Below are 27,084 nucleotides of genomic sequence, written 5' to 3' on the forward strand. Positions count from 1 at the left end.
ACAGCGGGGAGCGGTGTCCCTTGGCTGTGCCCTGCTCCCAGGGTTCACAGAGGGTCACGGTGCACAGAGCCTTGCACTCAGAATAGACACTGCGCTGCAGCTTGCGCTGAATGAAGCATCACACCGGGCCCGGCATCACCCGGGAGCACAGTGAGAGCCGAGCGGCACAAACGCTGCTTTGTCTGCTCCAGCACAGCTCTAGTGGACACCTGTAGCTGATCCAGCTGAAAGCTGCGGGTGCTCCAGCGACCACAGCGACCACAGGACAGAGCTATAAACACATGCGAGTTAAGGTCCAGCTTTCCCTTTCTCTGTTCCCCCTCCTCCCCTTCTCTTTCAAAGGAAGACAACTGAGCTCAAGCAGCTCAGGAAAAAAAGAAGGACCCCCTGCCTGGATCCTAAAGCTCCTACATACACTTTAGGATGCACCTGAATTGGCATTTACACTGTATTGCGGCAAGACTCTTTAAACCTCTGCTGGTAAGTTTCTGAAATCCTATTCATTTATGTTATCCCAGCCTGAGTGCCTGCCTGTGGTGTTTGTAACTGATTTAGCTTAATCTAAGCAGATTTAGCACTAATAACTAGAGCTCACTAATGCATATTGCAATTATATTTTGCACTGGGAAATCCTGTCCCCCGAGCACAAGCATTGCTGTCTCCGAGTAGTGGAAGCAACTAATACTAATCTAAAAAGATCCCCAGATGTTCCAGACGCTGCTCACTCCCATTCACAAGCAACCTCTTCTATAGCATTCAAGAAGGCAAAACCTAAGCAGCATGTTTTATTCCAGCTTTAATCACATATGCATTTAATTCAGGATTCCCAGTAACACTCCCACTGAACTTTCACATTTGTCCTCCATCCGTCCTCTCCACAGAGAATGCTCTTCATTGGAAGTAGCTGCTCCCCATTTGCTCTTTATGAAACATATGAGATAACAAAAATGTTTAAAGGGGATTTTTGCCTTAGAACAAAATTACTTTTCTGTCTGTCATAAACCAAAGGAAGTGAGTCTGAGGGGAAGAATTATGGAGTAATGAGCTCCAAAGGTTGCAGAAGTAAACTGGTGGATTGAAGACTGCTTCTCTGTAACCTCAAATATTTCCCTTTTATTTTTTAGCTGCTTCATGTGATGCATCCTCGTTGGTTACTTCCTGTATGTGTTTATCTTATGATGAATGGGAGAGCTGACATCAGTTTCAATCTCTGCTAAGCCCTAGTGTTCCATGACTACAGAAAATCTGGCATTCATGCTCCCTGGACCATACACAAAACAGTACCACATATAAAGCACTGGTATACACACACTGGCTCAGTTTAGTTCAAAACCATTAGCAAAATATCTCAGTGCTGGTCAGCTTCATGCCTAATCTGCACCTCCTAGCACAGATGAAATCAACTCTGCGTTGTGCCTACTGGACAATTCAACAAAAATACCATTCTCAACCCACATTTGATCCTTAACAATAGGGAAAAAGGACATTAACACAGGAGCTCAGGTCGAATAGTAATGATCATGCAGCTTGAAGGATAAGGTCTAGGTTAATTCCACTGAACTTTGAGTACTTTGCCAAGACATCTAAAATCAGCAGCCAAGTTATCCCAGGCTTCCACTATAATCAAAGGAAAGCTATACTTACCTCCAGAATGCTATTTAGCTTAGCTGATTTCCACCTGAATGCGCCTGCCTCTCCCTACTGACTACTGGAAGGGCCCTCAGGCAGTAACGCAGTACTACAGTCAAATAATTAAAGTTTGGAACTGAGCATGGGGTAACACAGCATCTCTCCTAACTTTTATAGGAACATGAAACGCTGAGAAGAAAAAAAATCATGTAACCCTATATCTTGCATTAATGTCACGTAAGTATAATTTGAAATATATTGCAAAGAACATTCAGAAAACAAGAAGCAACAGTAGTCAAGAGAAATCTTCTCTCCTGTATGGGAGATTTGTCTCTAAGGGGCATGCTCTTGTTCTGCCACAAAGCAGTGCTGCTGAACAAAACCTGACAGCACCTCCCTCTCTGAGGATCTTGGTCTTTACAGCTCAGATAAACTCAATCGAAATATAAACCCACCCAAATGAAGCAAAACCACTCTCTGTGATTACAAGGCACCCTGCCTCACCTCCACACTGCCTGCAGGTGTTACCTGCCATGTATGTGCATGTTACACACCAAGGCTAAGGAATGCCACCCCAGCGCAGTTGCTTGCTATCCACCCTTTGTAAACCCACAGCAGCAAAAGCACAGGAATAAACTGCCCTGGTTCAAGGGAGATGGAGCCTTACAATACAGCTCTAACCTAAAGCTGCCTCCCAGGACAGCAAGTACAGTTTTGTTAGGCAGCTCTGTGTGGTGATCTGTGTGAAATGAGCTCCAGATCCCAGTGATGGTTCTCCTACTGCACTGGTGTGCTGATGGCCTGATGCACTCTGAGGACAGACTTCCCTCATCCTCCTGGGAAACAGAATTATTTATTAGCAGGAAAACAGGCTGCATGTGTGGTTTTGCTACCTGTGAAAGCGCTTGTTCTGTGAAGAGTGAAAACTTCACTCTCAAGTGTTGCAAATATCATAAACATTGCAAACATTTTAAAGTAAAGCCACAGCTGCCTTTATCACTATCACTTTGGCACGTGTCACCCCTGAAGTGCTGAGCAAAAACACTCTCACATGGAAATGTACTATTTTGTCCCAGAGGTAGTTAATGAAGTTTTATAAGTAATGCTGCTGAAATACCTGGCAATTATGCAAGTAATCTCTGCTCAAGTAAGATGCTGTAGGCTTCTCAGTTTACCCCTTTGATTTCCATCTTCCTCTATATGAACTACCACTCACAACTCACCATTAAGCAATTTGTTTTCATACCAATATTAGAAAGGCAAAGGAAAAAAAAAGACGCTCATGGAGAAAGGTTTTTTCCCTAAAAATGAAGTTTACAGAAGCACATCAACACATAATAAAAACACCTGAATTAAGTTTATACCTTGGAAGACAACCTTGCTGCAGCCCATGTTGTATGTATAGGGCTTTTTGAAGCTATTTGTTGTGAAACAATTTCCTTTCTTTTAAACAGAGCACTTACCCCAGTGAATAGAGACGGCATTGCTTGCTTCTGATTCGATGGATGAGGCTAAACCTCTCATCAAGACAGATTGACCAGGGCTTTTTTGCAGTTTTGGGGTACCCTTTCAAGCTGTTCAGGTTCGTGTGTTCACAAGAAATCTGTTGAAACCAATGTATTTATCATTTTAAGATAGGACTTTTAATTTGTTTGTAATTTGCCTTCTGGGGAAAAAGTGGAAAAAAGAAAAATGTTCATTGGTTTAATTTAAATCCTACTGTCAATCTGATACATGGCTACAAAGATGTGATTATTTTTTTCCTTGTTTGTCTGTTCTGCTTGGTGAAATTTGAGGCTTACATGATTCCCCAGAGAGCAATGCAGTTAGAAAAGCAGATAATTAAGCATTAGTACTGTACCCAGATTCATTTTTCCATGAGGAAAAGATGTTTCAACATTCACATATTTAATTTTTTTTTCTTTCTAAACCTTGGAGTGAATTCTGCATCCTGAATAATGTTAAAATCAAGATTGTAATTACAGAGTTGCAGTGTCTCTGCAATGTGTACCTCACCCAGAGTGTTCTGGATCTCAGCTCCAGAAGGGATTTAATCATTACCCCAATGCATTCTCCAGCTACAAAGGGATTTAAGCAAGTGCTTAACTGAACAGAGGAATCATAGCATGTGTGTCTATGCTGAGCTGGCTTAGACATCTAGAGTTTAAAGCCAGGATAAAAACCCTGCAAAAGAAGAGATAGTGACCCTTCAGGGAGGAACACTGTAAGTCAAAGCCCTTGTACAGACCAAGAAAGCAAAGACTGAAAATGCACTGGATTCGCCAGAAACCTGGACATGTCAAAACTCACTGAGGGGTGAAGTCAGCTTTGCCAGCAGCTGAGCAGCAGCCTGAGACAGCCAAACCCACAGTGACTGAGCCAGCAAAGCCGTGGCCCTGTAAGTGACACCCTAAGGAGGAGCCCCTGCCTGCAGCACCAGCTCTGCCTGTCCATCCAGCAGCTCAGGACAGCATTTCACCCCCAGGCCACAACATTCCACCCCACCTTCTTCCTCCAGAGCCACTCTGGAAAAGGCAGGCACAGGGCTGGAGAGTGCTGCACCCTTTCCAGAACACAGGAGCCAGAGCACAGCAGTCGATGGAAGCAAGTACAATTCATACAGCTGTCGCCAGAGCAGTGATAAGGAGGCAAGGGGAAGCAGAAGGAAGCACCAAAGCTGTGGCTACTTCTGCCCAGGAAAGGCTGCACTGCTCTACACCAGCATCAGCATCCACAGTTTGTTCTTGAAGGGCTTTCCAAACCATGCAGCCCAGCCACCAAAGTCAGGTGTTGCAGGGCACAGGTTGCTAACATGCAGGTAAGAAAGCAAAGATCGAGAAGAGCTGCAGGAACCCAGCTGAGCCATCATGATAAAAAGTTGTTCTTTGGGCCCAGTGCCAGCCCTAGCTGCAGGAATGGGAGCTGGCACTGTCAGAAAGGCAACAACTAAAATGGTGCAAAGGACAGTAGTAGAGACTTCCTCTACAGCAGACTGCAGAGGTTCAGTTCTCAGTCTTAGCCAAACTAAAAAGCACAGCTCTGGTCTCACCTGGAACCACAAAAACGAAGCAGTTTTACACAGAGGTGAGAGTAAAATCTGGAACTCAGCCTTTAATGTGGTAGGCACTCTCCACCATTTACCTTGTAATAAGTAAATAAAACACTCATTCTTTAAGAAGTGTATGCTCTGAAAGATCATTACCTGGAGCATTACATTCAAAGAGCTGCACACTAAATCACCACCTCCCTGCTCCTGCTTGGCTCCTAATTCCCATGGAAAAGTCATAAAAGCAAATACAGCATCTCTTCATGCTGTTCTCAGGATTCACTAAGTTTTAAGCAATGATTTGCACTGCACCCCTCTACCCATTTACCTTCAGTCACATAACAATCAAGGAATAAATGGCATTGCAATAATAAGCACTAATTTAAGACACAGAAGAATAATGTACTCTCTACAGAAAACTAAGATTCTGAAATGCTGCCACTTAATTGACTCATGGCATTATGAGCAATTACAACAGCCAGAGTTTGGAGCAATTTTAACAGCTCTTGCTACTTAATAGGTCTTGCTATCAAAAAAAACCTCCCCAAAACAAACAAACAAAAAAACCCCAAAACCTGAACCTGCCAGTCTGTTGCAAGATTTACTGAGGCACCGAGCTCACATCCTGTTCTGGGCTTCTGCTCACTCCTATCATACAAACAATAGCAAAAGAAAGATGCTTCTTCTGATCATCAAATACCAGCGCTGAAAAAGCTTTTTCTGGCCACACCTTGACCCTGCTGATATGGCACCTTCCTGCTCCAGCAGTTTGAGCCATTCTATGCTAATGGCATGGGGCTGAACTCAGGCACAGTAATTAGTAGACACTTGCTCAGCAAATAAGGAAAATGACATCCCATGCTCATCTACATAAGCAGGTTCCCATTTTCAGAAGTGCTCATACCAGTCATGGTGTTATCCCATCAGTTATTCATCTTGTAACATCTGCCAAGTCAGGAACAGGGATTCTTCTCATTTTTTGTTTTCACTTATGCTTATTCCCCCAACCAGGGTCAGTTACTCTGGGAACGAAACTTCTGGCTGAGTGTGTCAAAAGCAATAAACTCTCTGTTAATTGATGTCCTTGTAGGCTTTGACCCAACTAGTGGAGTTTAGCAGCATCTGCCACCGTTTATTAAGTCACTGAGATGAAGGATGTTTTCAGCTTAATATGTCTGCCGCAGTCTAAACTTCTGTACAACAAATCAAGCATCTCCACACACATCTCTTGCTGTCCCCACATGCATCTTCTTGCATCCTGCCCTCTCCGTGCTGGCATGAGTGGCAGCAGAGATGTAATTTTATTGAGAATTTAGCCAGGGGTACCCACAAGCTGGAGGATACATGAACATTCTGCTATCCTCTTTTTTAGAGGTGTTTCAAATTAATCTCATCTCAGCCTCAAAAGCACTGCATTAACAAAGAATTTCATACATGAATAACATTTCAGTGATATTGGCACCTGGGGCTTTTTGCTGTTTTTCAGTGCAAGTAATGATGCTGTTAACTCTGTATTCAAGGGTCAATTGCTGATAGACTTGGGTACCAAAAGCAGCTGCCCCGTTGGAATTGTGAGCATCCAGCCTCTTTTCCATTTTTTTATTACCCGAAATGCACATGCAAATGCTGCTATGCATAAGTGATGCCTCTGTTAAGACATGATGGCCCAATATCCATATATGTTGAATGCTGGAAGTATCCATCAACACAATCTGGATTTGGAAATGCCATATTTTAAGAAGCACATAAAGTAATTTTCACAGTCATTGTTTTTGCCCTGAAAATATCAAGATTCTATTGGTATTGTTGATACAACTTGTCCAAGTTAAGGTCTGATGCCTTGTTCTCATTTTACTGGGAACCTCGAATGCCTCCTTTTGAAGCAAAATGAACCTGGTTATCATATTATTATTGAGAGGTGGAGTGGTTGAATACACTCTCTTGATACAGAGTGCTCTGTATTTTTCCATCTGAGAGGGAGAAAGGGGAGAGAGAGGAACACCACATCTAGAATTTCAGTCATACCATACCCCTGTCAGGACACAAACCCATCTGGAAATAAATAGCATGGAAATAATGCATTCTTTCTAACCTGTGTTTTGACCTTTATCTTCATGTTGACCATCTGCTAGGTTAAGCAACTTTAGAAATAAAGCAGTTTCAAACAAAGTTTGGTGTGAGGTTAATTCCTCAGATATGAGGGAAAAATCTGTGCCAGGCAAAGTGTTTTCTAAATGGAGACTGAAACAAAAAACCTACCTGAGAAGTGCTAATGTACTTTAGGAACCTCGAGGCCTCATAGTTGAGGGAAGGGGTTGGACTTGCCCATGGTTGTAGTTCAATGTGCCATCTTACTGTCTGTAAAACAAAGCAAACCAGAAAACACCTTAAAGGCAGTGCAAGCATAGATTACGAGGGCTAATAAACTAAGGAGATTTAATTTCAAACAAAAAGAGTTTCCTGGGGGCTTGTCTACACATGAAAAACATTTCAGAATAAAGCAGGGTTTCAGCTACAGTGAAAAAACATCTAACTATGGTTTGTAATGATCAGCTTTGAAAGCAGATGTTGGTAATTCAGAAATAAAGTGTTCCTCATCCAGGATACACGTGTTAAACCAGTTATTTTAGGACACCCAAGTATGCTGTGAGAAATGCATGAAGAAAAACAAGATCTGAGTAACCAAATCTTCTAGCAAAACATCTGAAAAGGGTGATATAATCTTAATTTCATATTTATCAAGTATCTCTGCTTGAACATCCACTGAAACAAGAACTTGGATTGCAAACACTGATCACCAAAGGAAACCCCTGCAAGAAACCTGTTTTCTTTTTTAAGATCTAGATTTTATGAAAAACAAGCTTCTAGTGGGCTTTGAGAAAAGTCCTCTTCCTCTCCCACACTTGCCTGACAGATACACAAGAATTCTTTGTTTCCCTGAAAAAATATAAGTGTGGCTGCCTGTAGCCCTACCACTCCTTATTTTCATAGCCATAGCTTTGGTGGGTGCTTTCTGCACTCCCTGCAAGGCCCCTCAGCTCTGAACCTGGGGGATCCTGTCAGCTTTTCCAGAAACACTTCCCACATAGAGTGGGACAGAAAAGGTCTTTCAGACACGTGCTTGCAGAGCAACGGGGCTCTGTGCTCCCATCTGCGCCACCTTCTCCAAATTCTGCCCGCTGTCACGCTGGGAAGTTTAGACTTGTCATCTCTTGCCCTCAAGTAGATAAAAATACAAGCACGGTGTTAAGTTGTACTAAATTAAGATTGATTCCTCATGGCTTTTCATCTTCAGGCTCTGTAACTCACTTCTACAGTTGGGCAGGTAGTATCAAGCTTCCCTTTAATCATCCTCAATTAACTGAGCTTCCATAATGGACAGGATGGGGTTTCTTCCTCAAAGGCTTATGCTGACATTCAATAAAATACAATCAGAAACCCCACTCGGGATTCCCACAGGGCTGTATTTCAAACAAAGCCCTGGAAAACATGTAGGAAATAGCAATTAGCTGGAGAGGATGGAGGCAGATCAGAGAGGTGAGGCACTGAGCCCCCAGACAGGACCGGTCTGTGGCACCAGAAGAGCCAGCACGGCGACAGCAGGGATTCTCTGATGCCAGAGAGGAATGCAGGAAAGAGAAGGTAAAATTAGAAAAGAAAGATTATTAAAGAGGACCACCAGACCAGATGGCATTTGCGTTGAGCTGATATCACGAATTGATATTTTTGCAGCCTAAGTAAATATAGTCCACAGTGAGTGTGAGACAGGTTTGTATGAGGTTTATTGTTCCTTTAGGGTTTATTTTTCAGATTTGTTGTGGGTTTTTTGTTTGTTTTGGTTTTGTTTTTGTTTTTTACTGTAAAGAGATGCTGAAAAGGATATTGAGATTTTTTTTTCTCCCCCAGAAGCAGACAAAAGTAGCATTTCTCACCCTGAGACTTCCCGCCTGCAGCAAACTTGGATTCCTATACCCTGCACAGCAGGATCCTGGAAGCAAGCTAGCAAGCCAGCTCTGCAGCAGCATGTCCTCCTGACCTCTGCTTGCAGCAGGCAGCCTGCAAACAGCGAACAGCAGGAGGATAGGTGCACACCAGGGAGGGAAATTCGTGTAATCTTTCAGAATGAGTCACACTTCACACGGCTGAATAACGTTTGCAATGACAGGAATGCTGCTGTTTCAACAGGCTTGAAAGCTGAAATGAAAATGAAGACTGACAATCGTTTTCAGGGGGGAAAAAAAAGAAAAAAACCAAAAACCAACCAAACAAAAAAAAAACCAAACCAAAAAAACCACCCGGAGACCTACACATCTATGCCCAGTTATTTTGAAATCTATTTGTGTGAGAAGTAGCTCATTAAGTAGAGGAATTGCAGGGTGGCCATTGTGGTACTGTTCAGCAAGAATTCCTTCTGCACAGAGTTGACAAGGAAGGAAAAAAAATCTCTATAATGAACCACGTGAATGAGGTTCTTTTTCAGCAGAGTGCAATATCCAAGAGCCACTGCAGCTTACACTCGGGTTCTTAAAATCTTAAAGACGATAAACTAGCCTTCCCACTGACTCCAAACTATTGATAAACACATGAAAATGAAATAAAAACCCCAGTGACTTACTAATGTAGTTTCACTAAAAAATGGCTGGGGAGGTACGGGGGGGGGGGGGGGGTGTGGAAGTCAAAAACAGAAAGAGATCAAACTTTTATATAGTTCTTTAAATTTAGCAGCACTACATAAATGCTACTTTTGTGACAGATATCGGACCCGAGGCTCCTTTTTGACGACAATGCTTTTGAATAGCTTCTCAAACTTCACACTTAGTCCCTGGCCCCTTAGGAAGCAACAGCCTATTTCCATTCACTAACGAACACATTAGAGGGGCCTGTTCCTAACACCGCCCGAACACCCCTACAGGGCGCCTCAATAGCTGCCTTACAATTAGATTCACAATGAATGGGGGTGAAAATCCAACACATCTCTCGGACCAGGTGCACCCCCCCAGAGGGTAACTCACAAATGTCGGTGATGCGTTTTGGGTACTTTCAGGAATACAAAACATCCTCTTGAAGGAGCCGTTCCATAGGTACATTGGTAGCCTTTGTTTATAGTTTTTCAGGTAATTTTCAGCCTGTTCCATAGTGTTTCCATGTAAGCCTTCTCAAAAAAACTCTACAGGTGCTTTGTGAAAATCAGGATTATCCCTGATAAAAAACGATCCTTATTTGAGAAGTTTTTCCCCCTCTTGACTTTGCAATTTTACTTACTCAGAGTGAACCTGTCTGTGGCATCATGATTTGGATTTTCTCACCTGTACTGTGGAAATCTCTAGAATGACCGAGAGCAGGTCCCTGTGGCTGCTGTACAAACTGAGGAGGCTGAGGAGCAGCTCCTTTCACAGTGGGCTTTACAGCAAGAGGAGCAGAGGAGCTATTACAGCCCAGATTATCCAGCTCCGGATATGAAATTCAGACAGGCATCGCCAAGGCTCCCCAGGAGGAGCCAGAAAATGGGTTCAGACAATCTGCATTTTTGCCTATTACCATGGGTGTGCTCTCCCTAGGGAAGGACTCATCCAGCCAGACACCATGACTGTGTTTCCCAAACATCAACATATCCATATTCCGCAATACAAAGAGATGACAGTACCTGGAAAGTTACAATGCCTCTTAAAAAATATCATACTGAATATCCTAAAGTATCCCTCTGTATATAGCTCCACTTACAGACACTTACATTAACTGAAATCAGCATTGTAAGAAAAATCAATCTTCAGCAAGGCTTTATCACAAACACTGGCTGGACATTGACTTCAGCTACTCCTGAAAGGTAATGGATATGCAGAACTGTTTTTCAGAGTGATGTCTAAATTTTCACCACATGAGATAACCAACAGAGTAAAGAAAACCTTAAAGTGATGCCATTGCTTTGTTAGGAAAACTAGGCTGCATTTGAAGGTCTGATTTTTTTCCAGGTACTTCACACTTCAGGATAAGGACTGATGTTTCCTTCAGACCAACCTGACCGTCATCTGCAGAGACTTCTCTCTGCAGACCACTTCGTCCTAGATTTTTTCTCCCTCATAGCCATCTGTGATAGTCATTTGATAATCCCTTAATAACCTGTAGTATAAATGTGATGTACTTTTAAAAGACTGTTATTTAAAATCTGTCCTAAAAATCTGAAATCATAATATAAAATTTAAATCAAAATGTGCAAAGGGCTCACAAACCAGCAGGTCTAAAATTGTAGGTCTGCAAAATGTTTGGCTTTTCCAGCCTAAATTTACACACAAATCATTAAATTCTTTCCAGACCAATCCTAGTTTCAGTGCACTAGCTCAAAAAGCCCAAACCCTTCCTTCCCTTCTGCTTACATTTGAAAGGGAATTAGAAAGTTTTTTGTATTTTCATTTTTTTAAACTCAATACCTGTTTTCCCCCCCTATTTAATGTCCTTCCTTTTTAACAGTCAATTAAAATACAGAAACACATTAGCCATTTTTATAAACAAAGTTTGGGAATCCCATTACCCTGCCAAGCAGTCTCTTGCTTCCAAAGAAACAAAAGACTTGTCAATATATACACAGATGTCTTAAGAAAATCTCTGATTAAATCATGCAACAGTTTAATTTTTTACATCTGAGGCAGGACCAAATGTGAGTGGAAATCATTTGTGGCAATAAATTCCATCAGAAACCATAAATATTTGCTACCCATAGAAACAAATGACATACACATCTTCATCTCCAATTATTCTGTCTGTATCCTGTGTACCACACACTCAGCAGAACAGAACCTGCACATGGGTGAAACTTTGCAGGGTTTTATCAGTTTGAAATGCAATGCATGGGATTCAGATTCAGATTGCAAAACTTCAGACATCTAGATGGCAAATTCATTAGATTGTACTACAGAAGGCTTGCCTTTGTGAGAATAGATTGATCCCATATGATTAACAGAGCTTGGACATAATTTTATTTGTGGTCCCACTCAAGCACCTGTGGCCTTAAGCATAATGGTTTGTTGTGGTCTTACTGTTTGGGGTTTTTCCCTCAATTCGAAAGTACCCTACATAGTGAAAGGTGCTTACACCAAATCCTGGCTTTGCAGGACATGCAAACAACCACGTGTTGACGCCTCAGGAGGGACACGCGACCATCGCGAAGCCTGCTAAGGAGAGTGGGAGGGCTGCTGAGGGTGGAGGCAGCCAAACCTGGCACACTGCTCCTCTTGCTGACAACTCCAGGAGCAAAGAATCCCTCATGAACGCCCACGTTTAGTTTCAGAGGTAATTAGCTGGTTTACTCCAAGGGAGAGCCAGGAGGGAAGAAACACTCCTGCATGCAGACAGCTATCCAGGAAGCTCCCACAGTGGGCTGGGAAGCTAAGTTATTTGACAGGACCGATGAGGCAGACAGGCTCTTTATGGGAATGATTCATCTCACTAGAGAGTAGACATCTAAAATAAGTAAGGTGAGTCAAGCACTGGAAAAGTCCATGTCTCTCCAGGACCTGCAAAGGAAGCCTGAAGGATGGGCTCACGAACACTTATGCCACAGACCCTTGACATGACCGAAGAGAAACCCCAGACCAGACATTCACACACCCCATGCTGCAGAAAAACATGCATTTTAGAGGGCTGAGCCTACTATTTAGCTGTGAGCCTAAAGCAACATTTAGCTGCACTTTATTCTTCAGCAAGGTGGAATAATTCCAAATGTTTTATGTTTGGAGCAGCAGTATGTGGCACAAGTAAAACAAACTCCACCTCAAAGCGGAGGTATCAGTAGGAAAGAACAAGTATGCCTTCAGGCTTGGCAAAGACCTCCTTGAGAAAGGTCAATTCATACAGTCCCCTTCAGCCAAACGTAACCAGCACCACAAGGGCTCACAAGACGTACACTCATAAAAATCTGCTACCTTACATCATGAATTTAGGAGTAGCAGGGACACACACACAGGCTCAGTATGCTGTAATTTAAAACACAGGCCTACAAAGTGACTGACTCATATTTAAAGCTTTGAGTGAATTAATTTCCAATACAGCTGGCTTTATAGATATTCCATCCCTGTATGTCTGAACTGTTTCTTTCCTTTTTTTTTCTTTCATATTACTGTTATTTTCTATTTTTCTTTGCAGTTCGGCTTTCTTAAACATATCAGGTTTTCTCTTAAGAAACCATAGTGCAAAACTTGCTACATACACTCCTCCTCTGCATGTGTGTGCCTGTATGAAGAGAAAAGCAGTGAGTTCCCCCTGAGGCATCAGGCTTTATTTAATTTTTATTTATTATTAATTTCTGGGCATAGAGCAGCAATAGGGGATACACATCATAAAGTCACCCCAGGACAGGGAATCACAGGGAAAAGCCGCTGACACCTAGTCCTGCAGCCACCTAAACTGGGAATTTCCACTCCAACAGTGAAACTTCCACATTGCTCAAAGTCCATGATGAACTGAAAAAAAAAAAAAGAATTAATACAGGAAATCTTTCTATTTCTCCACGTTTCTACTTTCCTGAGTTTATCTAAGGCAGAGACGTCTCTGACACCACTGCACACACACACACAGCCTTCTCCACACCCAGTCACCAGCGGATTGCTCTGTCCTCTGCATGCACCACATTGGTGCAGTGCAACGAGCAGGCCACAAAGGGAGTCTCTCCCACAGGCAAACTCCAGAGCTAAAAAATCTGCAGTGTGTTACAGAATCACAGAATGGTTTGGGTTGGAAAGGACCTTTAAATATCACCTACTACAACCCACTTCCATGGGGCACACATTCCACTAGGTCAGGTGGCCCAAAGCAAACAGTATCACCCCCAGTACAGACCCCCCGATGGACACCACTTGTTACTGGTTGTCGTTTAGACATTGAGCCACTGACTGTAACCAGTTCCTTGTCCATCTATCAGTCCATCCATCAAATCCGTATCTTTCCAGTTCAGATACTGGCTGTACCTAAACAGCTCCCTGTCTTCAGCATGTTTTAACATGTCTTCTAGGAGGATCCACTCCATGATCTTATCCAAAGATTTGACGTTGGAACAATAGGCTGAGGAACAATACCTTCGTGCCAAGAAAAGCAAGCAACGTGTCACACATACAGTCAGGCTTTCCCACACAGGAAGGCTGCTCAGGAAAGGAAATGCTGCCCATGGAAACCAGTCCCGTGATAAGAGTGCTTTCTACATTAATGAGTGTATCTCCAATTTAAATGGGTTTCCAACATGATCTGTATATGGAGAATTCTATGTCTGGTCGTGTGTGTTTTTATTTTATGGAAGAGGGAATGTCTAGGATGCAGTTAAATCTCCCCCAGCTCCTCGCTCTCTGCGCATCATCTTTTCCAAGTCTCTGCAGTGCAGCACACATTTGTCTGCCTGAGAGAAGGATGGGAGTGCTGCAAGAGTCAATTTAGGAAGCTCCAAATATCACGCCGAGGGCTCCACTTAAAAGCAGTTTATCAGCACTTGCTTCACAAGGCTGCAGTTTGCACCAGTAAGTAAAACTCTTCAACTTAGCAGGGAAAAGGAAAAAAAGGCAAAGTTTTACATTGAAATGAAGAAAACTATTTTCTGACTTCAATTCTCATTAGACAAGCTTTGAGTCACTGCATGGTAACTGAAACCAAGAGTCTTTACTTTTGTAGAGTAAATCAGTCTGAACATGAATAGGTAACAACCCCTGAAAAGGCAGCAATCATCAAGCATTTCACCTCTGCTTTCCTTTTGTTAATACTGATGTTTATTTTCTGCTCCTTTTGCTTCTCATTTCCCATCTGATGGTATGAAATCGACCACACGCATACAAATTACTGCTCTGGGGGGAACTGCTGCCTTTACCTGCAGGCGAGCTGCACTAGCGACCTCCGTGCAGAACACCAAAAACTTTGGTGCCTTGGGAAGTTCTGCGTTTCACACACAAAGCCCACACTCAAGCTTCCTCCAACTCCACTTGCAGGTTTGTGTCTTTTCCCCTAAAAAAGTGTCTCATAAGAAAAGCATGCACAGGACAAAAGGATGCTTGCCATTGACTTCAAGTGACAGAATTTACATCACTTTAAGAATCAAGAAATTGATTTGGTAAAATTAAGAGCACCTTCCAAAATTAGCATGAGGAAGCCAGATCTGTAGAGGAATTTAGGTGATTAATGCTCCATTGAATTCAAATCGCAACCCTGAACTCCACAGGAAATGGGTATTGGGAACTCACTTGCCAGGTTTACATTAGCCACTGTGGACATCCCTGTAAATTCACCATCACCCTGAGTGCCAGTTTGGGACTTACAGGAAGCAGGGTTTCAGAAGACTTGCCAAAATATTAATTTGTAAGTACTTACGTATTCAGGAAGCTTTACACCTAATTTATAACTTACACAGTGTAACTACCACTCCTCACTAACTCTGAGGAATAAATCCACTGCAGCCAAGGAATCTGGGGGCTGCAGGGGTAGGAAAGGGTGGTATTGCACTGGGGAACCTCTCCTCAGACCTTCAAAGGTCACCAAAGACTAACAGCTCTGCCACTGGAAATCCCAGCAACATATGAGAGAAATAGACATTTATTAAAAGAGAGATTGATTTTACTCTAAGAGACATACAGCTTTGAAAATAGCCAAATGAGATTTCTTTGCTATGTTTCTAAAATAAAATAAATAAATCGGGCGGCAGCATTCCAGCGCTATCCAGAGGCTGTCAGCATGATAATATATCTAATGGAGATAAAACCAGGAGCCAGAACAGATGGAAATTTATGGAAGTAAATTCTCAAAACTGCTTAAGCAGCTCAATCAGCTGAATTCTTTCCAGTGCCCGTATGCCTTTGCCAACACTTAAGGATAGCAGCAAGAAACAGATACAGCAACTACTGGTCACTGCTTGTCAAATTCAGTTTCTGCTAGGCAGAGGCAAGACCGTGGCTTCAGCCTGTATTCATAACTGCTCTAGTTGAAGTGCTCTGGCTGAGAAATATGGAGATGTCATAATCCATACAATAGGGGAATAAAGCTATTTTCCTCTAGGTTGACTTCACTTCAATATTTAAACCACAGCATACAACAAACAGAATTCATCAGTAAATACACAGCTAGCCAGATAAACTGAGTTTATTTTGTGCAAGTTCCAACACAAAACTGTGACTTACAGATAGGGATGCCTCTGGCAGCCTATCCACTGACTTCAGAGCCTCTGCCTGAGGCTAAGAACTGGGGAAAAAGAAGGTGCTTTAGAGTAAAACCAATGCTTTCACACAAATAGGAGCATTTCACACTTGTGCAGCCATCTCTCTAATCCAAGTGGAATGCAAATGTCTAAACAGAAATGGTCCACCACACCTTCCAAACTAAAGGGAGGTATGAAGGATCAGAAAACCCCTTCCTCTTCATCTTCCCCTCCTGGGTAAGTACCAGGGCAACCTTTTGTGCCTGGGGAGCAAGAGAGGGCAGTATTTGTCACTAGACGTCTATAATCTCATAAAGCAAGTAAATATCAGCTCTTATCCATGGGTAAACCAAAAGGCTGAGGAACTTCTACTGGTATTTAGATTTCAGAGTGTAAAACCCTAAGGTAAGACAGAGAGTATTTAAAACAGGTACTGAGGGTACTGTTCCTTCAACCCACCATCAGTTCACTTTGTCATACTGGGTTTTACTGGATAGACAGGGAAGACTCAAAAAGCCAAACTTAACTTTTTTTCTTCTTTAATTCCTTATTTCATAAAAGCATTAGTCAGTAAAACCAGATAATGCAGTTTCACAGAATGAAACGTATTCTAGCTTTAAACATACTCCCTTTCCTGTTTTTTAATATGGCTATGGATTAGTGCCCTTAGTCTAGAGCTATGTAAAAGTCTTCCAAATAAAATAAAACAGCATGTTGGGCAGTTAGTTCACTCTGTCTAGAAAGGGAACAACAGCTGGCTTACAAATTGTTAGGATTTTAAGTACAAGCTGATACATTTATTTTCCAGTCTATAGAGAAGAAAATCAAGCTCATTTCAAAGCCCATACATTTGAAATATTTTTTATTCAAAACAAGTATAGACCCAAGCATCATAAGCCCATGGAGGATGGGCTTGGGCAAATATGTACCATCCTCTCTGAGCAAGGATATTTTCCAATATTTTATCACTAATTCAGAGCATTATACAGATACAGGACTGAAAAACTACATGGTTTGACCCTGAACTCATGATGCACCCAGAATTCCCACAGATTTCATAATGAATAATAATTGCAAGATCAAACCATTAATCAAGACATCTAACGAAGAAGAAACACTTCAGCTCAGCAGCAACCAATTGACACATAATTGCTTCTTGTTTAATTTTCTCAAAAGAGGGAGGGAAAAGGAACATGATGTTGTTGCTTCACCCTATTCAGGATGAAACAAAGTTCACTTCTTTGAAAGTTTCAGTGCTGCAGAACAACCATGAGGAAAACCCCAAAAGAGACATGGCACCCGTACTAAAAATTTGGGGTTTTTTTCAGACAGCTCCTACCTCGTGGTGTTTATCTATGGGATGAATCTCACTCCCCCACTGCTGTCATCTACTCTGTAGGGAGCAAGAAAGATTTGGAACTGATTCCTATAATTTTTAGGCTTCTAAGTGGCAGATGTTTTCTAACATTACATGCCATATCAACAGACATTACCATCTCTTCCCCCTAGCATTTCAAACAGTGTCTCTTTGTAAAATATGAAAGAGGATGCTAAATAAAGGGCACTGACTTTGAAGCTCCCAGTTGATTATTTGACTTGGCTAGCTGCCAGCAGAGGAATGAGGAAGAGGGCTGGGGATGGATGAGGCAAAAAGCGGAAGGACAAAGCAGTGACAGAAACTCTGTGATGTTAATGTTTGCTGGTTCTAACATCATTTTCAAATGCATACATTTCCCAACCAGGTCCAGCCCCTGGCACATCACTGATATTTGCTTGTCTGCCATAATTTTGTCTTGGCTAACTTTCCCCAGCAGACCGTGTCACACACACACACACACAAAAAGTGACCCTACCTCATCAAAACTAATAGCAAGAATGTATTTTAGCAATATCCCTAAGACAGACAAGTTGCATATCAGGGTCTTGTAGGTGTTTCCTTGCTAAGCTCTCAAGGCCCACAGGTTTGTCTTCCACATACAAAGAAGGGCAGAGGTTTCAATTCCTTCAGTTTGCAGAAGCCACAAGGTCAGTCCTGGAAAGAACACAGAATTTTGTCTCTTCCAGGAGAACTCACGGCCCTGCACCTGAAGCTGCATCTGAAATCTATCAGAAAGTGGAACCCAAAGTAAACATCAGTGGGTCACTTCTTAAATGAGCTGTTGGTTAGCTCTTTCTTCCACAAGAATGTAAACCCAGAGGTTCTTCATATAAAATCGGAAGCAGTTGGCTTGGCCTGACAGTCCCAAGAGACTTCAAAAGCCAATGACCCACTGCAAAGTCCTCCTGGTCCTTTGCCAGAGACAAGAGAAGCCTCCATTGCATGACAGGGAGAGGTGGCATGAGGAATGATGTTTCTCACAAGTACCCCAGATTTGCTATTTGCAAAGCCAGAACAATTCTGTTCTGACTTTCAAAGAACTCTGAAAAGCCATTTTATTCCAGTCTGCAAAGCAAACTGAGAAGACTTTGGTGAGAAGCAAGATTTCTGTCTTCTAATAGCTGCTGGAACCACTACATTTATCATTACACAAAGACACAAGGGAAGGTTTATTTATTTCATTTATACATGTGACAGCGTGGACATAAGTTACAGCACTAGTTTTTAAATGTTGCAAAAAATTAATAAGAGAGCCAAATGACCACCCAGGGGTTCCCCCAGAGCCACACTCAGGACTTGTGCTTTTCAAAGGGTCAGCAGTGACCACAGGATACTCCATCCACCCATTCTCTGACAGTGCAGTTCATGAGCATTTGCAGCTTTCCTGGTGGCACCTGAGCTTGACGGCACATTCAAAAGCAAGACGACTGAAGATGGAAGAGAAGATCAGATGGGGAAACAACACATCATTGAAAATCCAAGCCCTTCCACTTAGCACTGCATAAACAGCTGGGAACATTTCCGCCATCTCCTGCTGAAACTGACCCAGTTGTTGCCACGAGAGTGAGTTCAAAATCATGGCTTTCATCTCTCTGTTACCCTGGGCGTCAGTCCATTTGTGCACATGGCTTTTATTACCCTGAGAGACTGGCCAACTCAAAATAGTGCAGCACGTCACCCTGCCACTTTTGTAGGCAAAACCACTAAAATAAACAGCATTAGGGTGAGTGTATGCATACAGATTGCATGATACATATGCCATATACCACAACTGAAAGAAAAATTGATTCACACCTTTTTCCCCTCTTTTAGTTGTTCCACTGAACTGCAGGTCATTTGATCTAGACTTACAAACACAGAAGGGCTCTGGACAACATTTCATCATGCACAAAAGTATCTTGGTGTGTATCTTCTAGCTAAAAAAACACTCAAGTTGATTAAATGACTCACGTCCACTGCACACAGCTCTGGAGCATTGAACAGCCATCCAAGACAAACTCAGCTCAAGGTTAATATTAGAACAAGCGATAAGAGTGGGCTGTGCTGCAGATGCCATCGAAGATTAGTGGTGGTTCACACAGACTTTCTCACTTACATGTCAAATCTTTTATCTAATCTGTGCCACGAGTGGCAGCCATCACTGCCAGGCTGGAGGACAGCCTGACAACCAAACCAGACTGCTTGAGCAAAGGCTGGAGGTCCCTCCCTAATGCTATCTAAATCTCCAAATTCTACATCTGTTTTGTAAGAAGTGATGATGCACTCATCACGCTGTCTGCACGAGTCTGCAAGGCAGCTGTGAGAGGGTTTTGTTCCTCACCGCAGGATTTCAGTTCTGCACCCCTTGTCAGGGGCCACTGGAGTTCTGCTCTGGGCTCACACCAAAGATCCCCCAGCTGCACCTCAGTCTGAACCGTGGCCACAGCTCAGTAAAAGTGGCATGAGAGAGATATCTGGCATGCTGGCACCTACCATGCAGCCCCCAAGCAGACACGTCTCTGTTAACTGCCTGGCTGGCTGAGTAAATGTTGATGTGAACTGACTGGACTAACTGGGATGAAAACCTTACTAGCAATGAAGTTAAACACTTGTCTCATAAGAAGGCAGATAAAGGTTGGCAATGTAAAGTCAAAACCCTAGGGCTATCCAGGAGAATTTTTACCTGTCCAAATCTCTCTTTCTGGACACTTCTGTCTCCACAGAAGGAAATTTTAGAAAAGAACATAGAAATATTGGCCACCTTGAGAGCTGCTTGAGCAAGGAAAGCTGTGTCTCCTCAAACTGTCCTCACTTCTTATTTCAAAACATGAAATGTGACAAAAGACCATTTTTGGCACTAACTGTGCCACTGCTACTGGGCAGTTCAGTTCACTTGGCCCCCAGAGCAGTCCCATGAAACAGTTTGAGCTGAAAACAGAAAACAGGAATGGTTTTTTTTCCAACCTGCTACTGCAGTCATAAAAGATTCACATTTTGTACAAGGCCTGTGAACTGTCTCTCTGGGTTCAAGGAAACAATGGCATAACTGTAATGGCCACTACAGAGCAAGGCATCTGCAGAATAAATTATCACCTCGATCCTTGGGTCCCTTAAGAATGCTTAAACACCCATATTTTTTTTTTTCCATGCCACAGCTACCTAGAAGAACTTCTCATGTCTTTATATGCCAAAAGAAAGCCATGAGCAGGTATTTGAAAGATTTTGAAAGAAATCTATGGTATTGGATATAAAGTCTCATAATGCTGTAATGACTTTCTGAAGAATAATATTACCCATCTGCTTCTCAAAAAAATCACGAAGGAAGAACTATTTCAGGTAATAAAAAGTGTGTAAGAATCAAGGTTATCCTTAGTGGTCATTTACCTCACAAGTTTGCAAGTGACATCATTGTCAGAAAAAACATTACCATCTCCTCTTTATGGTATACTATAAATGCATGTCATCTGCCATTAAAATACAATGAAAGCCCAGTATTGCTATTCCTTGACTACTTGGAGAAGGATTCCTGTGTTTGGGTACTTTCTGATACCTCAGCTGCCACTGTTTACAGGCAGAGCTGGCTGATGCTCCCCAGATTCGGTTATCAGCTGATGAAAACTGCTTTCAATAAAAGTTTATTCTTTTCTTCCAAGGACAATAACCTCACTCAGTCTGTGCTATTAGCCTGAATATTTGAGCAAAAACAGACCAAGGCTGTTCCCCAGGTACTAACATATTGAAGCCATAAACTCCTATATTGCGTTAATCTTACCAGATAAGCAACTTTGGGTCAGTTTATATTTGCTAAGAGACCTCCAAGTGCTGGAGGGGAAAAAAGTTGTCAACTATTGTCCCCTACTCTGGGGTCCACTAAGTCATCACACAGAACAATTATGGTGGGGTCTGGTCTCTCTAGGGAGGTATTAAGCCATGGTAAATACTGCTTATTATAGTCTTAGAACACCCCATTACCTCTCCTTATCCCATCGATGTTAGATCATTGTTCAGGCTAAATTTTCCAGTTTGGCTAATTACATTGTATCTGCCAGACTGCTTCTCTAATTGCAAAGCAGGTAAATGTAGCCAGAGGGACCTCAGGAGGTTGCCCGGAAGCACAAAGAACAACATACCTAGACCTTCCCTGTGTGGATACCCACAGTTCACATTTTTCTAAGGAGTCTTTCCATTCCTTACCAACTGCAGAGTTAAAAGATTTTTCTAGTATCTTGCCTGAAAATGAAGCCAGTTACTTCTTGTCCTACTTCCAGTGGACCTAGGGAACAATCGGTCATTATGTCCTTAAAAAAACTTTTTTTTTTTTTTTTTTTAGTTTGGAGAGTCTTGGCACATTCCCTCAAAACCTACTTTTCCCCATTCAAAACAAGTACCAGTACTTCAGGCTTTGCCTGCAGGCTTGCCTTCCTGCATCTCTTAGCACCTTTTTCCTCTGAATGAGACTCTCTCCAGTTTGTCTACCTATTATTAAAGGAGGTGCCCAGAGTTAACACACTCCAAGGAATAACCAATATCCAGCTCTTCAGCTTTGCACTCCTCTGCAGCAGCATCCCACGTGCAACTCGCATCCCTCAAAGCCAGGCTGTTATTCACACTTCAACACAGCACTTAGGGAACAGCAATGAGCGCTGTAAAGCTCATCACGCCTGGGACACAGGTGGAGAGACCGGAATAATCTTTGGAGATCCAAGAGGCCGCTTTAACCCATGCGGCTCCTTTGGTTTGGCTCAGCCAGGGCAAATCCGCCCCTGCAAACACAGCCTGATGGGACTCCCTGCACAGCTCCCAAAGCCCTGTCCTGTCAAACTCTGGTGTAATCTTAAAACATTGCTCCAGGCACACAGAATGAATAAACTTATAAAAGTTAAGTCTCGATCCAAAACAGACAAGCAATTACACCACGGGATGTGGAAAGACAGATGGATAAATTTAACTTCAGAAAGACAGACGGATCGATTTAACTTCAGAATAACCAAGTTTCCTCCAAGAATTTTGGCTCTTCCTCATGAAGAGGCAGAGTAACTTCCTATAAAAGCAGTACTCAAAACTCACCATACTTTTAAAGATGTGAAGCCAGCTTGAAAACACTATGATGCAATTAGGCAATGAAAACATCTGATACATTTTTCTAACCAGATTTCTAGAAGAATTAAAAAGGACTCTTGGCATAAGCCCTACACTTACAAGCACTGACAAATATAAACGGCATTGTCATTCTAAAGTTAAAACCCAAATGTAAATTTAAGTAAAATCTTAGCACTAGTGTAATGCTAAATCAAATGAGGTTATTATGAGCCTGCTGTATTACTAAATTCCAAACAATTATTCCACATAATTTCAAGGCTATAACTCCAAAATAATTTGCAGACAATTAAAGATGAGACTCTTATCAGTCATCACTGCAGAGAAGCAGTAACCTCTTGGAAATAGTTCCTATTTAAAGAGAACCAAAACCTTCAATCCAACAAGAAACAGCAAAAGACAATTAGTCTGCATTTATAATGAACCAAAAGACAAATTTATACAAGTGTAAGTAACACCTGAAAACATACAATCTCAAAAGAGTTTTTGGTTTTAGGCAATAATACATCATGTTACAAAAGACGTTATAATCCCAGGCAAAGTACAAATGGGCCCAGCAGCAAGATCTTATTCTTTGCTTTTAATCACTGAAGGTAAATACTTTTATATTCCTAGGTATGACATGAAAGAGCATCCAAAATAACATCAGGTTAACTTTGGCAGCATACCACACTCCCCACCTCCATGGAAATAAATCTGCCCAGAAGGCAAGGAATTCCAGCTTTTCTCAACCAGACTCCTGAAGAGGGCTCCTCCCAAATTCAGTGCACAAGAGCCAACATAACCTTGTTATTGCAATTATTGTGACAAGAATTTGCTGTTACTTCAAATTCCAAATGCAGTATTTTTTTTCTTTTGCCATGGCACCCTGGAATAACCTTTTAAAACACACCTCACATGTCCGCAGCGCTCTGTGGGTGCACACCCTGCTAATACCTATTGCAGGAGCAGGTACACCTGGCAAAATCTGTGTGTTTCCATGTAGCTGGAGTTTTTATCTGCTTCATGTGTTACCAGGTCAGTGCTTAACACAACCAGAGCTTAGAATCACACTTTATAAACATAATTTTATTAGCAACAATGCAGCTTTAAGTGCTCCACCAAATATAAGTGGGATTATGAACTTGCATTTGCTTTACACTTGCAGCACAACAAAACTCTTCCCATTCTTCAGATAACCATCATATCGTGTCAGTGCCAAATCTTGCTTGTTATTGGTCAGCAAGAGCAGCAGCATCTGCTCTTTCATAGGCTCAACCAGGAGCAAAACAGCTGGGAACAGCACAGCTCTCTGAAGCACCACAACAGGCAGCTCCAGCAGCTCCCAGAGATGTCACATAGCTAAATTACTTTAGTCCCTGCTGCTTTCAGTTAACATTTTTTATGTATGCATCCTTAGGCACGAACAGACACTTGGAACCCCGGTGGTCAAACCCTCCCATCGGCTGCAGAGTCATGGTCTCTGCTGACAGAGCCTCACCAGTGGTCAGGAAAAGCACAGGCAGTTTCCTGCAGACTTAGGGGCCATTTATGGACAAGTCTTCATCTTTCCCATCCTGTCTGCATCTTTTTTTTCCCCCTTTTGGTGGTGTTGGTTGTTTGACTGCAGTTGTGCTTGGGAAATAAATAACATAACCCTGCTTCAGGAAACTTTAAAGTTGATTCAAAGTAGGCACCAAATAATTTCCTTGTGTGCTTTTGCAATTTATTTTTTTATACAGCTACAAAGTAGGATATTCAACTTCATCTATGGAAACACTCTGTTCATCAGTCTTCTGCATTAATTCAGTGATGTAAGTGTGGGCAGAGTTATAACCTAGAGGCACTAGGCAAACAGTATATAACTAGAGGCAAACAGAGCGAAGTCTGGCCTCGTCGATTTTTCCTTGCTGCCATCCTGCTGGCTCACACATCCCAACATTGTCCAACACCATCCCTATAAACACCAGGAGAGAAAAAACTCCCATACCTGAAAGCCTCTGCAGGCTTTAGAAATGGACTGACAATAGTTTACAGGCAGACAGAAGACACTGAAAACACATAAAAGACACAGCAAAAAGCAATCCCACCCCGATATAGCACAGATCTGTGCAAGGAGCCTGTCCCTCTCCTCCAGGCAGCATCTACACACAGCAGCACAGCATACTGACAGCAGTTGCACCCTGATGCCTTTCTCCAGAGCTGCTAGTAGAAGCCACAGACCACCAATTTAAGCAGACCTTTTTGGTAAATGCTCCCATCTTGTCTTACAATAGTCTGATGTGAAATACCATGTTTCCTGATACTAAAAAAAAAAATTAAAAATCACCCATTAAATTTTTTTTTAGCTATTGTGCTTCTTCTCATGAAAAAATGACAGACCTCAGACCACTTTCACTTTATTTTACCATTACTTTTCCCCCTATATTTTTATTTAACAGCTCTATTTCAAGACCAGAAATCCCTGGAAGTTCAGTCCTGTTATCCCCAAAACCCTATCTTTAAGCAGATTTTTCTTAGCCTGAAGCAACATATTCAAGTCAAATAGCTGAACACAGAAGGCACTTCATGGTCTCAAACCTAACCTGGCAACAACTCCACCCTCTATTATATGTACTAATATTTTTCCCTTGACTTAACTGAGGGATTCAAATGAGACCTCAGCAGCAACATGGCCAGCACCACAAACCACAGCAGTGATGTTTCTTTCACACACTTCACCTGGAGATGCACCAAAACACACTTGGGCTTTCCAGAGCCTCAAGCTCTCCAACACTGCAAGGTGCTGCCAGTTCTCAGGTAAAATGAGCTGCCTCTCCTCTGCTTCCCCACTAGGATTTCCTCAAAAATCATTAACTAAATTAGGATGTGCATTACTTTTGCCTCTTGTTTTTTGACACCATTCTTAGCATATTTTCAAGAAACTCTTTGAATCCACAGGATTATAGCTTTTTTCCCTATTAATGCTGAAATTCTTCCATAATTAAAATAATTTAAAAGCTGGGGTTTAGGATAATGCCAAGTAGCAGAGCATTGACAACAAAAATCACAAAAACTGACACTGCAAGACCTAGGTACCTCAATGTGGTATCAATACCACAGCACAACAGAACATCACACAGTCATTATTCTGAACAAATATGGGGCAATGTTGTTCCTCATGACTGCCACAGTGGTGAAGGAAGCAAGGGATTATGTCATTTCTTCTAAACGTTTCAGGAACCCAGAGGCAGAAAGTAGCAGTTTTTTTCCATCGGTTTCCCAGATGAGCTGAACCTAGAAGTCAATTTATACATGAGTTCATTGTCATCTCCTCATGAAATAAAAAATTAACTACTGGGGCGGAACAGGCAAAGAGAAGAAAGCAGATTTGCAGTTGAGACCCCACAATCACAGAACATCTGGTCAGATGGTGGTTTGGATGTTAGCAAGTAGTCTTTTCATCAAGGGAGTAAGGACAGGCTTTAGCCATTCTGCAGAAAACTGGTTTTATTCTTGTTGAGGCAAAGATCAGAAACAGTTATTTACTTTGAGCAGGAAGGTGGTCTCATTTCTTGCAAAATCCCATGTGCTCCTCCTCATGATCATTCCAGCTTCTTTAAGAACCCGCACAGACCATCACTACTGCACCCTGACAGCAGGACCCCAAAACTACTGACAAACCCACGACAAACTACTCCTTCACTGCCCTCAAAGCTGGCTCTTCCCCTCCTGAAAGACTGCAAAGAAAACTCTGCAAAATAAATATTTGAACCTCTAAGCGGTTCCTGAGAGCGTGGCATCTGCCAAAACCAAGGACAACATGGAGATCATTGAAGAAGGCGACATCCCACTACTGGCCACACACGCAGCTGACTGCGGGGTGAAGGTAGCACTGGCACTCCTCACTCCTGCTGAACTCCAGATCCTAATGATGGTCTTCACTTCCCCAAAAGGCTTTTACAGTCATTGTCACGTAGGAACCTAGTTACAGGTTCATTTACCAGCTCATTCACTAACTCACTAATTCTCACGCAGACCAGGTCTTAGGACCATTTCTTGATGGCCTTTTGAGAATGAAATGGCATTCGGATGCCAAGAACGCCATGGTCTTTGCCCAAGTTTGATCCTGTTGGGGATGCATCAGCCTGCGGAGCCCACCTGGTGACTCGGGCTTACTGCCACCTTCTCAGACCGAGCTCTCACCTTGTCCAGCCCCGCTCCAGCACATTCGCCCTTCCCTGCAGCTGAGCAGCACTGCTCAAAAAGTCGCTTGACCACTTCCCAAGAAGTCGTCATGACACCACACTACCTCGCTTCACCAGCGCACACCCGGCCGCCTCTTCTCAGGTACCAGCCCCATCTCCGCCCCGGGTGCCCGCTCACGCTCAGCCCTTCGCAGGGAGCCGGGGTCGCCTGTCGCGACTCGGCGGCCGCTCCCTCCGAGCCCGCCCTACCTTCCTGCGGCGGCCGCCCGGGGGCTGCGGGGCGCAGCAGGCGGGCGCGGCGCTGCCCCGCCGCCCGCTCCGCACGTAGGTGACCCTCCGACGGCCGCCCCCCGCCGCCGCCGCGCCCGGGCGCTGCTCCGCACCGCGGGACGGGGCGGGCGCCCGCGCCGCCGCCGGGTCCCGGGACTTCTCCTCCGGACACCAGGTTCGCCTCATGCCCAGCTGCAGGCAGAGGAAGAGCGCGGCGGAGAGCAGGCAGAGGCGGAAAGCGGCGCCCCGCCAGAGCGGCCGCTCCTTGGGCATGGCGTCGGGGGCTGCCCTGCCCGGTGCTGCCGCCCCCCCGCCCCGCCGCAGGGCTCATGCCGCCGGCAGGCCGGGCCCCGCGGCCGCC

At 43.1% G+C, this 27,084-nt stretch overlaps 1 protein-coding gene and 1 long non-coding RNA gene across 2 annotated transcripts in view; one reads left to right on the forward strand and one right to left on the reverse strand.

The window, feature by feature from the left end:
- METTL24 (methyltransferase like 24) overlaps nt 1–27,069 on the reverse strand; it is a 47,696-nt gene extending 20,627 nt beyond the window's left edge. The window contains exons 1-3 of the mRNA XM_048296503.1: nt 26,703–27,069; nt 6,935–7,033; nt 3,093–3,232 (exon numbers count right to left, since the gene is read on the reverse strand). Coding sequence (XP_048152460.1) covers nt 3,093–3,232; nt 6,935–7,033; nt 26,703–26,996 — 533 coding nt within the window. The 5' untranslated portion in view covers nt 26,997–27,069. The remainder of the gene's footprint in view (nt 1–3,092; nt 3,233–6,934; nt 7,034–26,702) is intronic.
- Nucleotides 51–4,804, forward strand: LOC125322629. The gene is made up of 2 exons (XR_007202123.1): nt 51–480; nt 1,125–4,804. It is a non-coding gene; the product is annotated as an uncharacterized LOC125322629 (long non-coding RNA).
- Nucleotides 27,070–27,084: the final 15 nt, after the last annotated feature.

Source organism: Corvus hawaiiensis, chromosome 3, assembly GCF_020740725.1.
Source record: "Corvus hawaiiensis isolate bCorHaw1 chromosome 3, bCorHaw1.pri.cur, whole genome shotgun sequence".
Lineage (NCBI taxonomy): Eukaryota > Metazoa > Chordata > Aves > Passeriformes > Corvidae > Corvus > Corvus hawaiiensis.